Below are 23,562 nucleotides of genomic sequence, written 5' to 3' on the forward strand. Positions count from 1 at the left end.
ATTTAAGAAAAAAATAAGTTCTCAAATATAGATGGCTTTAAATGATCTGGCATCAAAAAGAGTGGCTTGAAGTTAGACTATTTTAGCAATGGGTTTAGAAGTTGCAGTATCCTGGATGTCACTGGGAAAAAGCCAAGAATCACTGTATGAAATAACAGTGCTTATTACATTTTGACAGCGAACGGTGCTCTAAGGTAGTATTTTTCACTGGGGACTGTAGATCCAAAATGATTCCCCAGGCTTACTGATTCAGTCTTGGCGGCTCAAACCATTTGCATGTTTCACATGCCGGGGATTCTTATGTACACAGCGGGGGCACATTATTGCCCTGAAAAGCAATAGATGGCAGATGTTTAAAAGCATTGGGACATTTTCTTAAACAAACAAAAAAAAATCTTAGGCATAAGCCCAGGACTTAAAACAGTGTGGCTATTCTATCCGAAGTGTGTCTGTCCCCTCTCCCCAGTGTGACACACCACCAGCAGGGAGTTTAAGAAATGAACATCCATTTTGAACACCGATTTTCTCAAGGTGTTATTTCCTCTAAGGTAGTGGTGATTTTCAGCCTTGGCCAAACGTTGGAATAACACTGGGGAGACGTAAAAGGAATATGGTGCCTGGGTCATGTTCCCTGCTCTTGGAAGTTGATTTAATTGGTCTGGGGTGTGACCTCTTCCCAGGTGATACTAATGTTCAACCTAGTTTGAGAACTGGTTCCTATCCTTCCCAAGTAAGTTACTAGCTACTCCTTTGATTTCTCTTTGCAGTGAATGAAGAAACAGCCCATCGCATTAAATGAATTATTGTCAGAAGCCATCAGCTCCGATGCCAAAGGGATGCATGGAGAGGAGTTGAGGGGAGGGAAGAACCAAATGGTCGGCAGTTCTTCTTGCTTCCATGACCCCACAGCACGAGTCTAAACTAACAGGACCTGTAATAATGACAGGAGGCCAGAGGGACTGGGTGTCATGTGTCACAAAGGAGATGTCGATAAAGAAAAGTTCAGGAATGATTTCGTTTCTTTAACGTAAGGGTAAAAACAGACTAAACACGATAAGCTTCAAAATACGTTTCCATTTTTTAATTTAAAAAATAAATAACAGCAAATATGAACAAAATTTTTCTACTTCAATGCACATCTTCCTAACGGTCCATGTTTGAAACCCAACTAGTTTACAAAATCCTGGCAACAGAGCCTTTGACAAAGTATGGATGAACAACTTACAAAATCTGACTAATAGATGAGTTTAGGCAGCATATGTGGGAAACCAGCATTGGTCAGCCTGAAATCATCAACTTAAAGGAAAACTTTTTCTTTTTGTAGGTTAGAACTGTGTGGTTCCACACTCAACCCACCCAAAACGGAACTTACCTTTTCCAACTAATTCTAAAATCCCACTTGGTCAATGGCGTGTGGGCCTAAAAGCCGTTGTATGGAAACTTCGTTGCCTTCTGATTCTCTCTCTCATTCACTTAGAATCAAAGAAAGCGAGGGCCGAAAGGATTCCAAAAATCACATAGCTTCGGATATGTATGTTTTACATGGGGAAAATGAGGCCCAGGGACTGACCATAAATCGACTTGCCAAACGGTACATGGTCTTTACTGTCCTGTTCTGTGTTGATGGTGGGGTTTTTCCCCTTTTTTCATTCTACCCGAGCAGTGAGAGGAAGGAAGGTACAGCTATGAATGGTCTTCTAAATACCTTTTGCAGAAGGACAGCATGGACATGAGGGGAACTTCTGGGGTTCTGGAAGTAGTCTAGGTCTGGATCTGAGAGGTGGTGATGCAGTACATGCCTAGGTCAAGTTTCATCCATCTGTACCCCTAAGATTTGTGCACTTGCCCATATGTATGTTAAGACATGCCTCGATTTTAAAGGACGAAACCCCATGATCTGGGGGCCAGTAGAGAGGAAGGACTCCCACAGCTTGGGAAAAGTTAACAAAGGTAGATTGTTATCTCAAATCCCGCTTTATCTCTTGTTTGTTTTAGGGATCTGCAGGGTGACGGCATTTTTCATGGGTCTCCCTGACGGGAGAGGACTACAATTCTGGAATCCAGATGGGAGGTGGAAAAGGGGAGGCCCATGGCCCAGCAGCCGTACTGAGGCTTTCACTTTCTCCTAATCCTACTGTCTTGACAACCCCACAGCACAACACAGTCTCTGCATACCAGGCTGCTCCCATTGGATACACTGAATTGCCACATCCTGAGAGTCTCGTACGGTGTCTGGCATTCAATAAGAGCTTAATAAATGTTGAATAAAATGATTCTTGAAAAAATAAAAAAATCTCAAAGGAAGACAAGTCACCAGAACAGAGAGAGAGAAAATAAGGGATTAAAAAAAAAATCCCATAAGGTTGTGACATCCACAAATGTTGTGACAGTTTGGGGGCTACTTTCAATGTCCTTCAATATTCCAGAGTTCTTATCAAGGGAAATAAAGACCAGTTCTTTCCTCTTTTATTCCCGGCCCCTCATCTCTCCTATATGCAAGGTAATCATAAGGCATTTCCTTGCAGTCTTCCTCTTTGACTTCAGGACAGACATGATTTATGATCTTTTGTCAAACATGACTCTGACCCAATGCCTTCCCCCATGTTCCCTATAATCTGCTATCCACACCATTACCTAGAATCCTTTCTATTCAGGCAGGAAAGACTTAGTATTTTCATTAAGATAGGAGGGGAATCAGATGGAAAAATGTTCTATTAAAAAAGGGAAGGTACTTGGGCACCAGTGTATCAGACTTCCCCAGTCCCTAATCAAAGACCACACTGCAGAACTCACTTGCACTGCTCTGAAGGGACATGCTTGAGGTTTGGTATTTTTTGTGACCAGCTTACATCTTTCTATTTGAAAGACAGCCTGAAAAATCGGGTGAGTGAGGCCTACAGATCCCTGCTAGCCAGTCTGCGAGGCTACTTCTCAGAAGCTGCTCTGGGCTCCACAGAAGCCCCGTATAACCTTCCCGTTCCTTCTCTTCTTTGAGTTCTTTCCACTAAAAGCCTTTTTGGTTCTTACTAACACTTCTTCTTTAGTCATAAATAATTATGTAAGAGACTCCAAAAGATGCCATTTTTTTAAAAGGGACTGTATGTGCACAGCTAACTTGCACTCACTTTCCAGATTACCTCAGGAGGGGAAAAAATCAATAATGCTCTTAGAGAATTCCAGATCTTACTCAGGCCGAGCAGAGGAAAGGGCGGATCATTTCGTCCCTACTACTCCACACAGCCGATCTCACTTGAACCTCATCTGTGTGGCAGGTACTGTTCCCTGTTTCAGAAGGGGAAGAAATGAAGGCTCAGATGATTGCAAAGAATTTAGGGGGTTTGCAAAGTTACCAGACGACATAGCTGGGATGGTCGGAGACCAGATGGCTTACTCCCAAAGCCCAGCTCTTCTCTAGTCTATCCCCTTGAACGTCCCCCTGAGTGGAGGTGAAGAATCACCTTTTCCTCACCACTTTTAAATATGCACACTAACTGCTTGAGGAATGCTGGCCACATCTTTCCCTGACTCTGTGAAGCATTAGTATGTCTCTTCTAAGAAGGGTGGTATTGAAACGGGTACACAAAGAAGCAGGCAAGCAAATCCGGATTCTCAGAGGTGAAATCTCTCTTTCCTCTCTCTCTTTACCTTGGGGCTGGGTAGGTGGGGAAGGGGACTGGGCCCAGTTACAGAAGGAACCCTGGTGAGCTTCCCCACATGCTGACCTAGGGGATCCACATAAAGCTTTCTACTTTGCCATAAATGTCAAAGTGGTATAGAAATATCCGGGACATTTCCATTGTTGTTCCAACTAGGGGTAGGTATTCATCATGGAGTATGTCAGGGTTGTCTTCTCGATCGAAGTGTTATCTGGGGATAGAGCCTCAATTAGCAAGCTGGGTTGTTAGTAAGAATCTGTAGTCAGATTTTCTGTGCTTAGCTTCACTTTCCTTGTCTACAAAACGAGGGGGTTGTTTGTATGACCTTTAAGGTCCTTCTAGCTCAAAACGTCTCTAACCTTGTGGGGTTTGTGTAGGTGTATGTAATATTTGATCATCTAAATCACCCCGTTTCTTCTTCCGAAAGGACTACTGACTTAGTACCATAAACATGTAATCAAATTAATTCCACAATCACGAGGAATAAATAATCAAAGGAAGATATTGCACTGTATTCTCCAGGGTAAAATCAGGTGGCAGAGAGGGGCCACTGAGCCATCCAAATGGGATCTGGAAGAGAAGCGGCTGAACCCGGGCTTTGAAGTCCCTTCTGTCCAGTGATTTGCGCTCAGAGGAGGTAACAGGGCAAGAAACTGTGCAAAAGAAAGAGCTTCAAGGGAGTCTGTAGCAGGAAGGAGTGACTCGGTGTGGTGACGGCCGGTGAGTTGGTAGTGTGAGGGCCTCCCAGGAGGGTTCCCACACCACACGTAGTAGCTGGCGTGGGGGCAGACAGGAGCTCGGACCTCACAGTCGAGTCCATGTTTTTTCAACAACGATGGCCAGTCACACGTGAAAGTAGCCCATCTTCATTACAAAGATGTTCTTTTCCTTAAAGGAGACACAAGCAGACTTCAGGAAGATAGGATTATTTCGGCTACCGAAATCCCTGATGCACGTCTCTTCCAATGTTATTCGGGACACAGTGTGTCCACGTGAGAAAACCAAGTCTCAAGCATAGCTTTTCACAAGCAAAGCAAGAAATCCTTCCAAAGTGGAGGTTCCTGGGGTTGCTCCAAGACCGCCACAGAAGAATGTAGCCAGGCTTTTAATTTAATCACGGTGAGGAGAGATCTCTCCTTTGAGAAACAGAGGACCCGACCAAATCTGGAATTCATGTGGGCGGGAGGAGATGTGGCCTTCAGCCTCCTTCAGAGAAGCCTTTCAAAGAACAACCAGTTTTGAGCTGGTGCAGCTGACCCCAGATCAGGAAGGGGTGGGGTGGTCAGCCAGAGGCCCTGGGGAATGAGGACAGGGCATCTTCTCAGCTGTTCAAGGTGTTCAGAGTTCCAGAGACAGGGTGGCGAGATCCTTACTGGGATCCAGGCTCAGAAGAAAGGAAGCCAGATTTCCGAGCTTTGGGAGGTGGCGGGGGTGGGGCTTTGGCTTCTCTGCGGACCGGAAGTGGAGGGGCAATCTGAGGGAGTGGACACAACGGAAGTCAAATGAGTCTTATCTTTCCTCCTGATTCGCTTTCTCGTCCACATTTCTGACATAGTGCTTTCGCTTCTAACTGATCTATCTATGCAGCCTTGGCAAGGAGAAAAGGGAAACAACCCTCATTTAACTTCCCTTTTTCTCCTTGGGTTAATCAGATATACACCAAAATGTTATATCCCCGACACTTGGGTTCTTGGCGTATCTATAGATATTCCATTGGACGAATGCAGGAAACCCATCAGAGGCCATTCCAGAATGACTGTCACTCACTCAGAAGGAGTAAACTCTTCACATGTGAACCCGAACCCACTGATTTCACTCACCTGTACCAAGGGTGAGGTACAGAGAAAGCCTCTACCTTCGATCTGACGAAAAGGTCTGCCTGTATTTGTGTTACTTCCCATTAGAAACTCCCCTATCTTTTTATGGTTGCAGGCATGAGTCAAGAAGCGATTAGAGCAACAAATCTACGGGAAACCCGCCTAGCAAAAAGCTTGGAAAACCAGCTTTGCGCTCCCGTGAGTGGGGCGCTCTGACCCCAGCCGTTGTTCCCTACCTCCGTGGAGTTCCTCTGGCTGCTCTCGTAGGGCTTGCTTTTGGGGGGGAGGGGGAGGTGGGACAGTAGTAGTCATCAGCCCATCTGTCTGCAAAGATGGGGAGCCTAGAAATGAGACAAAGTAGATGAAGACGGAGAGAAGAATTCATCAAGGAATATTACAGAACCTCTGCTTGCCATTTTAACACCTAAACCAACCTGGCCAATCAAATTGCTAAGGTGATATTCTATAGTTTCCATGGACAGAATGGAAATGTCCTCTCAGCCCTCATGACAAATGCTGCACTGTTTGCTCACCAGAAGCTTTCACAAGAAGTTCTGAAGCAAAAATCCATCCCCCCCACTTTTTTTTTTGCTTAGGGTTTTTACTATTAAGCTGGAGATGAAGACATTTTCTAGAACTTAGGTATGACTCTATTCTCTGATCTATCCCAAGTGCTTAGAAAAAATGTCTGTCACAAAGTAAGCGGCCAATAAATACTGGTTAAATTTAACTGAGCTGTCTTAGTTTGATCATTTAAAGGGTGCAATCTCCATTTCCTCCAGGACACCTTCATTCTAACTCTTGGTTGACTCCCATGTCCCACGTGGCATGATGATTTACCCCTCCATTCTTTGTACCAAGGGTACCTTGGAATTCTTCTCAGGCCTTGTGTATTGCTGATTCCCCAGGCCTGACTGTAAGCAGTATATGGAACGGGTGTATTTCTTATCCTTTTTTGGGACCCTTTCCTATAGAAGGACAGGGCTACCTACTCAGTAGTTTGTAAGTTACTTGCTTCCTGTCTGGTCCCCGTCTGGCTCTACTTCATTTGTACCTTCACAAATGGAAAAGGAGTCGTGAGACCCTCTGGGTCACTCTACAGAGAAGGTTAATGAATCCTAGTGACCCAAAGACTCCTTGTCGAACTCTAATTTTGCTATACCCTCTACCATGGAGTGAGCCAACTTTATAATAATCTCATATACTGTGTGGCTGTTCTGGCTAAATATGGTCCAGATCCATACACATACTCCTTTCCCTACTGAAGCAAAGAGAAGGGATATACCTGTATCTCTCTACATCTCTGTTTGTGTGTGTGTGTGTGTGTATAAAACTTACTTAGGGTCCTGGTGGCTTTAGGAGTGAGTGGAGGTGGGCTCAAGGGCGTCGACTGAAGAGGTGAAGAACCATGAAATGGCGTCAGCCGATTGTCCGACAACTGGAGACTCTTTGGTCTTTGCGCTTTTCGGGCTGGGCTCTAGTGGGGGGCAGGGCACAGCAAAACATTCTCGCAGTGAGAAAGGGTGAGCTCATCAACGCTCCGAACAACCTCGCCTGCTGAGCACCAGCTTGTCAGAGGGAAGATTCCAGAAGCCAATCTTGAGCTTCACGCACGGTCATGCGGCAAGCACGGCGAAGACACTGACGGGGATTCACTGGAGCTGACATTCTCTCCTGGCCGGCCATGAGCCTGACTCTGAGCACGGTTAGACCGTGTTATTTGGGTTGGGAAGGAGCCACCCCGATTCTTAGGGAAGGCTGGTCTTGCCACCCTCAACAACTTGCTGTGGCTCATGGAAGAAGAAAAAGCACTTTTTTTTTTTTAAGTTAAAAGAAGAGAAATGACAATGTTTGGACTGACTCATGGAACATGGTGGTGAGAGCCACAACTCCAAGCGTCAGCCCACGTGTTTACATTGTGGGTACAAGATCTTGCACCACTGCTGATTTAGACACTCAAATTCTCCCTCTGTGCTTTTGTTTTGTTTTGTTTTTTAAGCAGTCTAAGATCAGACACTGTCACAGGCTGCCAGGTGTGACTCACAGCTCTGCAGTGAGGGGTGCTGTGCCCGGCTGAGGCTGCGGGGAAAGCACTAGCAAGTCTCTGGTGCTCCTCAGCTTGTCCCTGCCTCCCCCCCCACCGACCCCAACCCCGTTATTGTTTTTACCATCAGATCAGGTTCTGGCGCTTTCTCTGCAATGACCTGGGACTTGCTGAGGCTCCAGTCTTTTCTCTTGAACTTGCTGATCCGGTTCTCACTGTCCTCTTTGAGGGGCAGATCTTCAACTCTGGCACCTGATGAAGCCCTGCGCTCCAAAAGTGGCTCCAGGATTGACCTATCAGCCAAGGGCAAGGATGGAATTACAAAACACTGACCACTTGGCAGTCAAAACGTACTCCCACAAGACCAGGGATTAGGACTCCTCAACCTCATCTTGGCCTGTGATTCCCTCTCAGGTTCTGAATCTGAATTTCCAACTGCCAATTAGACATCTCAAGGTATCCACGAACTGAGAGCATCAAAGTATGAAAGGAAAGTATCTTTGAACATTCATCTTATCCCAGGAAGAGAAAGTCTTATTAAATTTACAGGCAAAGATAGAATTCACACCGTAGAAGACGAATAAGCAGCTTTAGACAGTGGAGAACAGCACATATCCCAGAGACAGACAACCTGTGTTCAAATCCTACTTCTACTTACCTCTTGGGTGATCTTGGGCAGAAAAATCTTTTCATACCTCAGTTTCTTTATCTATGAAATGGGGACAATAATAGTACCTAACCTCATAAGGCTATCACAAATGCTTAGAACAAGGGTCTAGCATATATGCATGCTCCTGAAATGCTTTTATTACTATGACAGATTTTCAAGCACCATAGTGAAAACTGTTTCACTTAAGAATCATGATTAGGGGACGCCTGGGTGGCTCAGTCGGTTAAGCGTCTGCCTTCGGCTCAGGTCATGATCCCAGCGTCCGGGGATCGAGCCACACGTCGGGCTCCCTGCCCAGGGGGAAGCCTGCTTCTCCCTCTCCCACTCCCCCTGCTGTGTTCCCTCTCTTGCTCTCTCTCTCTCTGTCAAAATAAATAAAATCTTTAAAAAAAAGTCTTTAAAGAGACATCACCCTAAAATATACTTAAAAAAAAAAAAAGGATCGTGATTAGGTGCTAGAGAGAGGAAAAGTTTGATGAGAAACAGGACAGTCTCACAAGATTTCCCCATAAACTACTTTTTAAATACAAAGGAAAAAATAGTAACTCGACAGAAAAGAAAATGGACAAAACTTTAACCACATACATGGTCAGTTAACATCACCCATGGGGGACAAATGGACATAATGCACTCCTGGGTATGATACCTAAAGGGACACAACAAGACACAAAAGTCTGTCACTTGACTCCTAAGCACAAGCACACATAAGACAAACCCAAACGAAGGGAAATTCTATAAAATAACTGGCCCTTAACCTTCAAAAATGTCAATATGATGAAAGACAAACTAAGGAAAGGCCAAACGACTTCAGATTAAAGAAGAATAAAGAGGTGTGGCCAAACAGAGCATGTGATCCCGACCGGGTCCTGTATCAGAAATTGCTCTGTATAAAATACACAGTGCGACAACTGACAAAACTGGAAGCCAGGTTAGAGTCTGCAGTATTGCATCAATGCCAAATCTCCTGAATGGACAGGCTATAGGTAGTATGCAGTTAAATAAGACAAGGCGTTTGCTCTTACAGCATGAAGGAAGTACATAACCTACTCTCAAATGGGGGAGAGGGGCTGCTGGGGAGAGACAGAGAGGGAATGACTGCAGCCAAATGTAAAAGCAAGGACGGTTAAAAAAGATCTTATACCTTTATGATGGGTATTGCTTAGAGCTTCTGGATGGGTATTCAATAAGCCCTGGTTTGATTAAAAATTGACAGATTTTTCCTCCATAAAAATAAAAAACTCAGAGGAATGAATAGGCAGACGACAGGATTTTTAGGGCAGTGAAATTATTCTGTATGATACTACAGTGGTGAATACTTGTCACTATACATCTGTCGAAACCCAAAGAATGTACACCAAGAGGGAACTCTATCGTCAACTATGGACTCTGGGTGACTGTGATGTGCTAACGTAAGTTCATCAGTGGTAATGAATGTACCGCTCTGCTTTACATTCTTAATCTTGCTGTGAATTTAAAACTGCCCTAAAAAATAAAGTCCATAAAACACACACACACACACACAGACAAAAGCTGTGGTATGAAATAAGACAACATAAAAACAGAGATGAGCTCTTAGTATTTAAAAAAAACAATAGAAGCTTCTGGATGCCTGGGTGGCTCAGCCGGTTAAGCATCTGCCTTCGGCTTAGGTCATGATCTCAGGGTCCTGGGATCGAGTCCCACATTGGGCTCCCTGCTCAGCAGGGAGTCTGCTTCTCCCTCTACCCCTCCTCCCCCTTGCTTGTGCTCTCTCTTTAATAAATAAAATCTTTAAAAAAATAAAAAGTAAAAAAAAATTGAAGCTTCTATTTGGCAGAAAGCATCATTAGTAAACTAAAACTATCTGCTGAACCTATTTTAGATGGCAAGTATCTTTAATATAGAAGACATTTTTACAAACCAAAAGGAAAAATATGAGTTCAGTTTTTTCAAATCGTCAAAGGACATAAATAGGTATTTTATGAAAACGGAAATCCAAAGAATTTTAAAAAGTTAGTGTCACAAGTTATCAAATACTCAAACAAGATATCTGGAGGGGGCAAAGACTTTTTTACATTTTATTATGGAAAATTTCAAACACGTAACAAAGTGAAGAAATCACGAAAAACTCCCACGTGTCTATCACTCAGTGTCAATAATGATAACCCACGGCCATTCTGCTTTCTTATGTACACCTAAGTCACATTCCTTGCCCCTCACTGGATCGGTTGGAAGTGATTCTTAGATGTCATATCATCTTATCCATAAATATCTCAGTGTATACCTCAGTGAGGCAAGGACTCACTTCAGAACAAAATTACACTCCCAACATCTGTCCTGCAAAAGGAATAATTCCTTCATTTCATTGAACATCCAATGCTTACAGTTCCTGATTGTCTCATAAATTTCTTGGAAGTGGCTTGTTTGAGTCAAGATCCAAACAGGATTCACTCGCTATGTTTGGTTGAAATGCTTAGGCCCTGAGCTAAAATCAAGAAGAGTTGGATGCTTAACTCACTGAGCCACCCAGGTGCTCCTTTGGTATTTTTCAATCATTAATATACTTAAGGGGAAGCCACTCATTATTATTTATCTTAACTCTGTACCGGTTAAAGAAATATAGAACCAAATTCCAAAAAAGACTAATTATTCTTAATTTTTCTTAAGATTTTATTTTTTTAAGTAATCTCTACACCCAACATGGGGCTCGAACTTACAGCCCTGAGATCAAGAGTTGCACGTTCCTCCGCCTCAGCCAGGCAGGTGCCCCAAGACTCTAATTATTCTTAAAACCAACTAAGCCAAATCAGACAAACAAACAAGATCACCTTAAACAGTAATTGGTCAGGGAGAAAGAAAACCACCACCCCAGATTATATGGAATCAATTATAACTTTACCTCAGAGACTGAGAATGAAGGCTGTGGGTCACTAGGTCGACAGTCAAAGACGCAAGTTTCACTAGGGCCTAATTAGGAACCAAACTAAAACATAAAGTAACTACAGTGTGGTCCCCCGGGGTCTGTGTTATTTTTTTCTTATAATGATTACTTCAGTGATTTTCCTGAAATATCAAAGATTAGTTTTTTTTCTAAACAATTTTGTTCTGGGTCCCAAACTTTGCTGGTGCTCTAAGCATGGACTTAGTTGGCCTTCTGGCTTCCCTTAACTCTATGAGCTGTGTTTCAGAAAGTAATTCTCTTTCTGAGCCTTGGCCTACCATTTGCCAGACAGGATGGATACATTCTACTTTCTTCCAATAGAGAACTGGCCCTTTACAGATGGCACCCTCAATAATCATCATGAAAGCATTAATAAATACTGTGGTATGACATTAGGAATGGGAGACTCAGGGTCATTAGCCGATAATCAGTCTGAGCTGCTTTAAAGAAACATCCTAAATAATGTTAGAAAATAGTATCAATGACTTATTACTCATTGGGGAAATTTGGGCAAGGTCAATAACCTACCTTACTTGGGTTGAGGCATGAGGAGGGCCCCACTCACCTGTTCTCTGTTTATTGCCCTGAGTGTCAGCACTCATGGTGTCTCTGATGTTCAATAGCTGTTTCAGATCTTTTCTTTTTTTGAGTGAGACCATTTATTTAAGAAAAGAGTCTCCCTGAACAGAACTTTTATGCTTTCTCAGAGTAGGTAGTATCTCTTAATGGCATTAAAAAAACCATAGAAGAGAAAAATAAATGAATCAAGGACTATCTAATATTTATTACACTAAGGATTAAAAATAGTGCAAATACCCAGTACTCATATTGCATATGGCACTGCATATCGGTATTCGTTTGACATCAGAATTGTGATAAATTTCATCCTCTGACTAGGGAATGTGTACTTCTAGAAATGCATCCTACACTTGATCTTAGCCAAAAGGCCAAGAAGGGATATGAGACTGCATCCTAAATAACTGGAAAGCAGTCTGTACACATATGTTTGGTACAATTCTTAATAATAAAACTGCAGTTTATATTGACAGAAGCTACGTGTTTTCATAAGAAATTTATAATGAACTTTGATGATTACCTGTTTAGAAATAATGACAGAGCTTAAATATTTGACAGTAAGAGAAGGATTAAGTATGGTGCATTCATAGGATGCAGTGGTAAATAGCCAACAGAAATGATAAAAAGGGTATGTGAATGGCTCAGTCGGTTAAGCCTCCAACTCTTGATTTTGGCTCAGGTCATGATCTCAGGGGCGTGAGACAGACACCTGCATGGGGCTCTACGCTCAGCAGGGAGTCTGCTTGAGGATTTTTCTCTCCCTCTGTGTCCCCCGCCCCCGCTCACACACATTTTCAAAAGAAAAAAAAAATACCCATCATGTATATTAAATTAAGCAGCAGGTCACAAAATAGTACATGCGATGCTTTTCCAATTGTATAAAATGTATATATGCTTTTTTTGTTATATAACTAAACCTTCACAGTGATTACTTCTGAGTGATGATGTGATAAGCATTTTTCTTAGTACTTCGAAAAATTTCTATGTGTACATATATTAAGTATATAATTCGTAAAATACTGTTTTAAAATAGTATTTTAAACAGAAAGAACGCAACTACAAATTCATTTTTTAAAAATATCTTAAATTTGAACATATGGAAAGGCAGTCCAGGTTTTTGGCAAGAAAGGTTTGACATCAAAAAGCCATCAGTCCTCCCAAAGTTAGTCCAGAAGTTTCACATGATCCCAATAAAAATAGCCATAGGATTCCAGACAAATGAATCTAAAAGTGAGCAGTGAGTAAAAGTTGCCAGATAAATTCTGAGAAGGATAACTAAAAAATAAAACCCTTTCAAATCTACAGTAGTTTTAAATACATAGTACTAGTACATGAACACACAGGGAGATCAAAGAAACGGGGGGGGGGGAGTCTGCAAATAGACTAAGGAACATATAAAAATTTGATTTTGTAATAAGGTTGACATTTCAAATCAGTAGAGAAAAGATGGTTTGCTCACTAAAGGTTACAGGGAAAACTGAGTAGTTGCATGGCCAAAAAAAAAAAAAAGTTGACTTCATACCTCACACTTTATACTCATATAAATTTCAAAGAATCACAGATTTAGTGGTGAATAGTGAAACTCTAAAATTAATTTTTTGCAGGCTTAGAGTGGGGAAGGCCTTTAATTATAATATAAAATCCAGAAGCCCTGAAATCCAGCATTAATTTATTTGACTGCATAAAAAAAGCACAACTAAATAAAAAATGAGAGGCAAAGTCAAAAGATAAAGGAGAAACTGGAGGATGCATTTCAACGAATATTACAGACAGAGAAAACACAACAGAAACATGTACCCAGGGGGAGACGAACCATGAGAGACTATGGACTCTGAGAAACAAACTGAGGGTTCTAGAGGGGAGGGGGGTGGGGGGATGGGTTAGCCCGGTGATGGGTATTAAAGAGGGCACATTCTGCGTGGAGCACTGGGTGTTATGCACAAACAATGAATCATGGAACACTACATCAAAAACTAATTATGTACTGTATGGTGACTAACATAATAAAATTAAAAAAAAAAAAAAAGTACCCAAAATACTTGACCATAGTTTGCAGAACATAAAATACAAATAGCTACTAAAAAATGAAAAGCAGCTCAGATTCACACAAAACAAGAGAAATAAAACCAAACCAAAATGAGACCCTAGACCATGAAAATATTCTCCACCTATCAGACTGGCGAAGTTAAAAAAGCCAATAATACACAATTTGGGGTGTGGGGGTGATGAGGCACCCTTGTATGCTACTGGTAGGACTCTAAATTGGTATATCTGTGGAAGTCAGTTTAGGAATAATTTTGAAAATTGCAACTATAAATGTTTGACAAAGTAGTGTCACTTCTGGAATTTTTCTCATATGGATATATTTGTATATTTACAGAATAAATTTAGTTTTTAAGCTTACGCACGGCCACAGTGTTATGACAGCCAAAGACTGAAAACAACTAAACATCCACCAATAGGCACCAGTGGAATGTATCAGGGTGCAGACATATCCCAAGATGTCTGTACCTCAAGGAAAAGACGAGGCTCTCTACATTCTGAAATGGAATGATTGTCAAGACACAGTTAAGTAAAAAAAGCAAGGTAAAGAAAGTATTACGTTTCCATTCATATAAAAAGAAAGCGAGAGGAAGAATATATATTTAGGTATTGCTTGCGTGCGTATGAAGAGCTGTTGGAAAGGCACCAAGAACCTGAAGGCTAACGTCACTTGCCTCCGCAGAGGGGTACTGGTAGGGTAGGAATCAAGGACCGATGGGTGATTTTTCATGAGATCCCTTTTGTACCTTGGAATTTTGTATCATGTAATTACATTACCTGTTTACAAAATAAATATAAACTTTAAAATTACTTTTGAAAATTGATTCATATAAAAAAATCAGACCATAAGTTAATATGAAAAAAATAAATCAGAATGTGATAGGGTGGGTGATAGGATGTGACGGGATGATGGGTGATTATGATCTCATGAGGAAGACAATGAGAATGATCCAGAGGCTAACAGCCATATGCTCTGAATTATTTCCCTTCTAACAGTGATGCATCTACACTGACCAAGGCTCCCTTTGGTGACAAAAGGCAAAGGTTAGGCAAACTGCATCCCCCACCCCACCGCCAATTAAAAATTGAACCCTTACCCATCAGATCCTGGTCTGGAAGGAGCATTATCGGATGAGTTAGAAGAGGTGGAAATCACCGAGGAAGTCACTGAGGTGATGGACAATCTCCGCAGCGTAGATGACATGATGTAGGGTAGTACAATAGACCCTGTGCGGCTTTGCTTCCTCTCAGTCAAGGTGGGTGGCTGAAGAACACATGGCATCTCATGGTGAGCTGGCCTGGAACTCAGCCCATATGGACTGGTGCACCCCCATCCGTTTGTGGCTGCCATTTGTATTGGCCGGCACCCACTGCTGCCTCACTTGTTAGGTATCGCAGCTACTCCTATTCTTAAGTATAGACACAACTAGGTTAAATCTACCTTGTTAAGGCTAGAGAAAAATTCCCCATAATTTGCTGCCAGCCACATAAGAGAGAAAAAGGAAGCTGTTTATTACCCCCCAACAGAAGAGCAAAACCCTCGGTCTGCTTCTCCAGTTTAGCTTCTTTCAGCCACTAGAAAAATAGAATACTGGCCTAATAGAAAGTTTTAGATCCAAACTGTAGACCTGATGCTTAGGAAGTAAGTGGTGTATCTTAAAAAGTAAAGGAACATTGATATTGATCTACTTTCATTAGAAATGTCTCCAGTAGGACTGATTGCCCCAACTGGCCACCGTATCAAATTCACATGCAACCACTGGCCTGGATCTAATAAAAACTACTCACTAGGTGAAAGTCACAGTCCTTCCCATCTAGGAACTTGTGTAAAAGACAAATGTTCCTAGGAAAAAGCTCTTAACTGGCAGTAGGTTAGGAGGTTAGACATGACTGAACACTTGATTAAAAGCAATGATCACAAAGAAACTCTGGAGCAAAGGGTAGTAAAGACGGAGGTGTGGGAATGGGAGGCAGGAGGGCACGAAAGGAATTTCAGAGCTTTGACCCAAGGAAAGAGAATTTGAAAATCAGGAGTTCAAGCGTGAGACAGTTAGAAAGCAAGGTGAACTCATATTAAAAAGAGGAGACATGGGGCACGTGGGTGGCTCAGTCAGTTAAGCATCCGACTCCTGGTCTCGGCTCAGGTCATGAGACCGAGCCCTGTGTCAGGCTCTGCACTCAGCGGAGATTCTGCCTCTCTTGCTCTGTCCCTCTGCCCCTCCCCCTGCTCACGCATGCACAGGCTCTCTCTCTCAAAAAATAAATCAATCTTAAAAAAAAAAAAAATGGAAAAATGAAGCTGCATCCAAACATTTAATCGACTGTTGGAGAGAAAAGGTTATTTATTGTTTATTCTTTTATTAAGTAACCTTTATGCCCAACGTGGGGCTCGAACTCATGACCCCAAGATCAAGACCTGCATGCTTTACCAACTGAGCCAGCCCCTGGCTGTCTCTGAGCCTTGCCTCAGAGACAAAAGGTTATTGAGCGCATGCACCAACCCACCCAACTTCTTGGGAAGAAGAAAACTGTCACTGGGAGAACTGTGTTAGAACTGCTGGAAAAAAATGATGAAATCAGCTATATGCATTGTGAAATGCACTTCACCATTCTTTATCTCCTTCAAAGTCGTCAACAGTGGAAACCTTTCATCAAAATGAAAAATAAACACTAGGAAAAACACTAAGAATTGGGCTAGACGGGACAGGAATGATCCGCGTCTGGGAGCAGGAACGCCCCAACTGCTAGGAGAGGAGCGCACACACTGGGGGCCCAGATCAGTGGCCTCAGCCCCACGTGGGAGCACGTGAGGAAGGCAAACCCTCGGGCCACTGTAGACTTCTTATCAGAAATTCCGGAGCTGTGGTCCAGTGGTCTGTGTTTTTCACAAGCCGTCCAGGTGGTTTGGACAGTCACTCAAGTCTGAGAACCCCTATGTAGCACGTCACTGTTAGAAGGTCACCAAAAGCTCACCATGTGCTCTCCTCCCTGCCCCTGGTATTTCCATGCCACACCTCTGCTATTTTGACTCATCTGGTAGCTGAAAAACTCTGCAAGATCAAAAACAGTCAAAGAGACCAAAAAGGTCAACAAGTTCCCCAGACAAAGCCTACCAGTGTTATGACACCGTAGAGTTTTTCCACTTTCTCTTTGAGTTCCCGGAAACAAGAAGACAACCGGTCATGCAACGGCTTTAGTTGCTCTGTCAGCTTCTCCCCGTGGATGCGGATCCCCTCTGTCAGCAGGGGCATCTGAACAAAAGGGCATGAAAGGAAGGGAATACGGTTTAGGAAGAGGGATACTTCAGATTTGAAGGCTAGGCAAGGATGGGGGTGGAGACGGGCAGGTAAGCTGGCAGACACAGCACGGACCATGTGAGAGCACTACTTCTCTGTGTGGGGCTTGGGCACTGGCCGCCCTTGGGTCAAGGACACAGAGAGAGAGACACACAAGGAGACAAGCAGGCCCTCAACTGGGGGAGGGCTGACAGCCCAGACAAACCCACCTGAGCCCGGGGGCATGTCTGTGGCTAAGCCACTGCTAGTTTTAAAACCTTAAGCTGAATCGGATGGCTGCATTTTCTACCACTGTTCACTGAAGTAATGAGAGAGAGAGACTGAGGCCAACATGGCTCAGCTGGAAACACAGCTCAGCAAACCAATGTGGGGACTTTAATCTCTTCTCTAGGAAGGTCCCTCTCTGCACTGTACAGTCTAACAGAATGCTATTCCTAGGGTCACTTTGCCAAACAAAGAGGTAGGCTGTGATTCCAAAGGGTAAAAAACAAAACAAAACAAAACCCCCTAAAAGCGGGCTTGTGGATTTAAGCCCTAGAGAATATCTTGGGGTTGTGCTCTGAGGCACCCCATGGAGTGCTGCGGAAGGCTGTCTGGCCACACCCCTCCCACGACACATACCTGCAATGCTATCAGTCGTTTTAGCAGCTCAATCTTCTCCTGGTCTTCGGGATGCTCCTGCAAGTACTTTTCTGTAAAAAAAGCCTAAAAGGGGAGCACATGCGAGTATTAATTAGAACACGTTCCTATCTGTGTATTTGACCCGCGAGGGAGGAGAGCCTGAAAGGGTGAAAAGTGTGTTCTGTTCTATCTGATAAATCAGGAACAACTAAAGGAACAATCATTCCTTTCCTGGGGCAGCCCTTATGCCACAGTGGACAATTCTAAAGGTATGTGCTATTTTGTGGTTTTTCTGGAATTGTGCAATGCCTAATCAAAGTACCTTCTCAACAACGCCCAGACACACACAAGTGCACAGACCAAATATCATCAGTAGAGCAGAATGGCATTCAGTGAAATAACTTTTCCAAAGGACTAAGGCCAATGACAATCCCTAAAGGTTACTCATTAAAGTGTGCAGTTATTATAGAGGAAAAAGCAAAAAATTAGTAGGCTGGATGTGGACAATAGTTTTCCTGCTCTATCATCTGATATAGGCTCTATCACATTTTTTCCTGTATTAGGTAAAGATTAATATCCACATTTTCTCATTACACATCTATCTAAAAGTCTTTCTGGAAGACAACACGAGATATAGATGTGAAAATGTTTCATAAATAAATTTGTTAAAGATTTATTTATTTGAGAGAGAGAGAGTGTGCATGAGTGGCGGGAGGGGCAGAAGCAGAGGGAGAAGCAGGACCTGGGCTCAGTCCCAGGACCCTGGGATCATGACCTGAGCTGAAGGCAGATGCCTAATGGCTGAGCCACCTAAGCACCCGATTCAATGTATTTGAAGTCCTTATAAAAAGGGGAAGTTTAGACACAGGGAATACACACTGTGAAGAGGCACAAGGAGAACATGGTCAGCTCTAAGCCAAGGAATATTTGCCAACCCCTCAGAAACTAGGAGAGAGGCAGGATCAGATTCTTTCTCACGCCCTCAGAGGGAATGAACCCTGCTGATACCTGGATTTCAGAAAACCGGGCTCTCAAACTGTGAGGCAATCTATTTCTATTGTCTTAAGCTACCCTGTGTGTGCCTTTGTTCTGGCGGCCCCAGCAAAGGAACGCAACAAGGGATACAAAGACGTGTGGGCCTGCAGGCCCAGTAGCACAAACAGGAAGCTGGGCAGCACATCCGGAGAGCGCTCCTTCTAGCCAGATCCATGTTTAGAAAGAAATGAGTGAAAAAGTCGTATTGCTTAAAACTTCATCCACCCTCACCTTCCAAATACAAGCAGTTTAAATCTTCAAAAGTTAAAAAAGTTTTTGAGATAAGATAAAATGCACTGAAATTCCCCAAACATTGGTTGAGTCAAGAAATATTGGAGCAGGGTGCTCTGAAATTCACTTTTTTAGGAGAGTCCTGCCTCGCGACAGAAAGGGGCTGATGACTTACAGCAAACAGCTCTTGGGTTCCTATCAGGCAGGCAATGATGAATGGCCTGCTTTAAGACAGGTCGCCTGTATAGGTAAGTGATGATGGATTCCCCAACGGACTGCCATGGGGGTCACTGGTGATCAAGGAGTTTAACTTTTTCTTACGTTTAGAAATGCACACACTCATACATATTAATTAAAAGTACAAACTAGTATTTTAAGCTAAAGCTCCTGAAATTTATTAGTTTACATACCCTACATTCCCTTTTTAAAAATTTCAATGAGAAGACAATGACATTGGAAAGACCTTCATATGAAATTACATACTATTCACAGATATTGGCATGTACGAATTTGAGTTCAGAGGCATTCTGTAAAAAAAAAACACACACACACACACACACACACTTGGAAAAACAGGAAAGTTAGTACTAGATAGCTTAGCTTATATGAAAAAACACACACCAAAATCATTACAGTATAAAAAAGTATTATATTCTGGATCCTAGTTTTGCCTTGAATTTTGTGATGACGCCAGAGATTATTACTGACACCTGGCATGGGCACGCTAGAAGTGACTTCCAGTGTGGACTCTTTCCCGGCTGCTAAGGGTCATAAGCCTGAAGAAGGCGCAAAGGTTGATGGGAAAGATGGTCACAGCATCAGTCACAGAGCACTGGCCGCCCCACTCAGGAAGGACGTTCTGATCACATTTGGCTCCAAGCGATGGGAGGGAGGGAGAAAACTGACCCTCAGCAAGCCGCAACTGTATGGCAAGTGTTCTGTGATGTTCCCGACACCCAAGATGCCTTCCTAAGCTATGAGCCTCTCCTGTGTGTTAGTTATTTTCCTCACTTTTTTCATATACTAAGCTTGGGGCTCAGAGAGGTGAATTATCTCACCCAAGGGCACAAAGTGGCCAATGGGAAGCCGGTATTAGGTCACAGGCGTGGCTGATTCTAACGCCCCTGGTCTTCTCAGGACTTGGTGCACAAATGGAAATAAGAGAATCGGCCCATCGACTGTCTGCTCACCCTTCCTGTCTTCCTCCTTTACTTCCCGCTCATTCTCCAGGCTACCCCACAGGGCGGTAGCCAAATGTTTATTTGGATTCAGGAAGAGGACTCCAAAATTACCTAGCCACTGAAAACAGCTGAACAATTAAAAATCCTGTCTTGATTAATTACGTTATGAATTATCTACTGAATACGTTACTTCCATTTTATTTTTATTTTTTTAAAAGATTTTATTTATTTGAGAGAGAGAGAGAGAGAGAGAGAGCACAGAGGGAGAGGGAAAAGCTGACTCCCCGCTGAGCAGGGAGCCCGATACGGGACTCAATCCCGGGACCCCGGGATCACGGCCCGAGCCGAAGGCAGATGCTTCACGGACTGAGCCACCCAGGTGCCCCCATTACCTCTATTTTAAATGGTGCCACATCCAAATCCTATGCAATGGATTCACATCTGGTGAGCACTCTTTTCTTTTTTCTCCAGAATAAAAGATATGACACTTAGTTGAACTAATGTAACTGTGCAGCCAGGGCCAGCGTTTGTCCAAACAACCTACGGCACACCAAGTCGGGGTGGGTGTTTCTAGAAGCTCATTTTAACTAGAGCACAGCTCTGCCTCTCCCACAGATGCTTCTTCACTTCCAGAGCATCCTGAGTTCTGCGTCTCCCACCAGGGAGAGTGGGAGTGGGAGAGGGAACAGGAGGTAGATCAACCAGACGTGGTATATTAGATTGATCTTTCAGTGACTCCTTACCAGGCCGTGGCCTAACCCTGGTGGGGTTGCTGAGGGTCTCTAGGAGGTGTGAGGCCAAGGACATGCTTTTCATTAATTTCACTTGTAAAAGAAGTGAAGAAGGCAGACTGAAAAAAATCTCAGGGGAGCTGTAAGCAACAAATTCACTGGGGGCACGGTGCCACAGAGAGAGGCATGAGGACACACGGGATTCACCTTTTCGTAGTTGGAGTAGCCCCCCATGACAGCCGGGTCCACGATGCCACTGAGCAACATGGAGAGAGGGTGCACAGAGAGGGCTCGGTCCCAGGCATGCTGCTGCACACAGTTGCTGATCTTCTCATTGGTGAGTTCCATGGTTTCTATGGCATTCTCCAGGGGACTGATTTCCTCCTGTGACAGAGGACCAGGGAGAGGAAGGGCATTTTGTGAGCTCACAGCAAAGACAGAACAAAATATCTGAAGTGTTCCCTTTTAAAAGGTTTAACATTCTCACCAAGCTATAAAAAAGTCAAGGTTATATTTATTTGGATACCACACTTATTTGGAAATGCTTTTGCTAAGGTGCAAAATAAGCGACTTAAAATCTCCTTAGGAAGTCCAGGGGTGACCTAAAAATTAGAGCTATTGCAGTGACTATTTCTTGGTGCAAAGTATCTAGAGAAATTTTGGGGAATAAAAATTGGAACTGTAATAATGATTGATTTTTAGGCAGAGCTCCCTCAGAGATTTTTGAGAAGCTCAACGACAACAGAGTAATGGGTTATCTGATCCCAGATACTTCTGCAGCACCCAGAATGTTCCTTGGCAAGAGGCTTGATGCTTCTTCCATGAGAAAAGGGAAATGATTTTGGACGCCATGCATTCAGACCATATATAAGTCACCTTAGTAGGGGTTCTGTGGTTAAGTCAGAAATAAGAGGATGTATTAGAATATTCAAGCTAAATTTTGGATGAAAACGAAGTAAGATTTAATACACATTCAGAAGAGCAACTCCTGTGGAAACGTCTTCAAAGCCAGGTTTCAAGAAAGATCGCCTTCTTCGTTTTACCCATTGCCAGCCAGCATGACCGCCTACTGCAGCTTCGATGCCAAAAGTCTCTGTCCAAGAATCATATTCATACTTGAAAAATAATAATTTACTACCAGTGGTACGGAACACATCAGATTTCAGTTCAGATCTGTTCAAGATGTATTTCTTGAAGATGTATTACATGCCAAGTACTGTGCTATGTTCCACAGTTACAGAAGTGACTAAGACAGAATTCGTGGCTGGGAGGAGCCTACGGTTTATAAAACGTAGTGGAGTCTCAAGCCATGTAAGCACGGGAGTAACTTGCTAGAAATAAGCCCGGGTTGTGGCAGGGCACAGGGAAAGGGCATCTAACCCCACTTAGGAGTTTCAAAGATGACTTCCAGGCGAAGCCTGGATGGGAGGTCGTTAGGTTGAGAAGTAGCATTTCGGGCAAAGAAAATGGCCCACTGTCATGGAGGGTTGAAATAACATGGAATGAGCAGTTTAGTTCCAGAAGATTCCATAGGAAACGAGGTGGCAGAGCTGAGTCATAAGGACTCTGCATGTGTGTGCTAAGGAACAGGGGCTTTATGCTCTAGGCACTGGGGAGCCACGGCAAGGTTTTAAGCATGAGAAGGATACGGTCAGCTTTCCACTGTGGAACTCACGCTCAGAGGCCGTGAGGAAAACAGGCCTGTGAAGGCCAAGGCAGGAGGCCAACGAGGGGGTTTTTTCCGTGGCGTCCACAAGAGATGAACGAGGGACTAAAATGGGGTACAGAAGTAGGAGAGCTAGAAATAAAGAAAACAGATTTAATAAATATTAAAAAGGTAAAAGGGGCAGCTTTGGGGAGGGATAGAGAAGGAAGAGTCTGGGATGACTGGTGATGTGATTAGCCGTGGATGAAAGAAGAGGAAACGTTCCGGGAGAGAATGTGATTGACAGCGAACGTTCCGGGAGAGAATGTGATTGACAGCGAACTCAAAGGAGACATTCCGAAAAAAGTCTGGTGCACTGGCAGGATCATGAGGAGACAAGACTCATTTACTCATAAAAGAGTCATTCACTGTGAGTAACCTTTAGGGTTGGTGTTGTAACATCAGTTGTACAAAGGAGTTCTATTAGACAAGCATGCCTTTTATTTCTCTTTCAGAAAACAAAGTTGGCCAGAGGAGGTTGGCGAAGCTAGTGAGAACTGGAGGAGGGCTTAACAAAGGCTCTTATTATATATCTGGAGACACAAAGAATTTTCTTTGTTCCAATTTCAAATGACTCACCGTTGAAATTTGTTTGACTTCAAACCACTTGAGAATCCCAGGAAAGGTGTACGCAGTTGTATACGTGGTCCTTTCGATCCACATGGTCTGGTGCAAGGAAGGAAAATTAGAAATGTCAGTTCCCAGGCACAATGGCAACGCTCCCTGGTTGAGGTCAGGGAGAGTCTATTCCCAAATGCTTCCTTGGTGAACGGGCCACATTTTGAGGGTTCTGGATGTTTAAAACTGCAAGGGATCATCTGCTTGGGCCCTCTCACGTTCTACAGGGGACATGTGAAGTCCAGAGAGGTGGGACTTGCTCAGGTCATACCAGCATCAACACTGGAGTGCAACAGCAGAGCCCAGTCTTGGCGCGGGGGCGGGGGGGTCCAGTCTAGAGTTCTCCACTGAGATGGGCTTGCTGTCTAGGTAGTAAGTGCACAGCACCTCTGTCCTCTTTCCCCACGGCTGCCATCGT

At 43.5% G+C, this 23,562-nt stretch overlaps 1 protein-coding gene and 1 pseudogene across 1 annotated transcript in view; both read right to left on the reverse strand.

The window, feature by feature from the left end:
- Window positions 1-1,073: 1,073 nt before the first annotated feature.
- Window positions 1,074-23,562, reverse strand: part of DOCK5 (dedicator of cytokinesis 5) — a 202,846-nt gene continuing 180,357 nt past the window's right edge. Inside the window, 10 exon segments of the mRNA XM_027597925.2 lie at window positions 1,074-5,130; window positions 5,710-5,757; window positions 5,759-5,814; window positions 6,812-6,950; window positions 7,642-7,810; window positions 14,824-14,990; window positions 16,840-16,977; window positions 17,644-17,727; window positions 21,029-21,205; window positions 23,106-23,192. Of these exon segments, the coding sequence (XP_027453726.1) occupies window positions 5,026-5,130; window positions 5,710-5,757; window positions 5,759-5,814; window positions 6,812-6,950; window positions 7,642-7,810; window positions 14,824-14,990; window positions 16,840-16,977; window positions 17,644-17,727; window positions 21,029-21,205; window positions 23,106-23,192 (1,170 nt within the window). The 3' untranslated portion in view covers window positions 1,074-5,025.
- LOC113926157 lies at window positions 11,906-12,066 on the reverse strand (annotated as a pseudogene).

Source organism: Zalophus californianus, chromosome 2 (genome assembly GCF_009762305.2).
Source record: "Zalophus californianus isolate mZalCal1 chromosome 2, mZalCal1.pri.v2, whole genome shotgun sequence".
NCBI classification, from domain to species: domain Eukaryota; kingdom Metazoa; phylum Chordata; class Mammalia; order Carnivora; family Otariidae; genus Zalophus; species Zalophus californianus.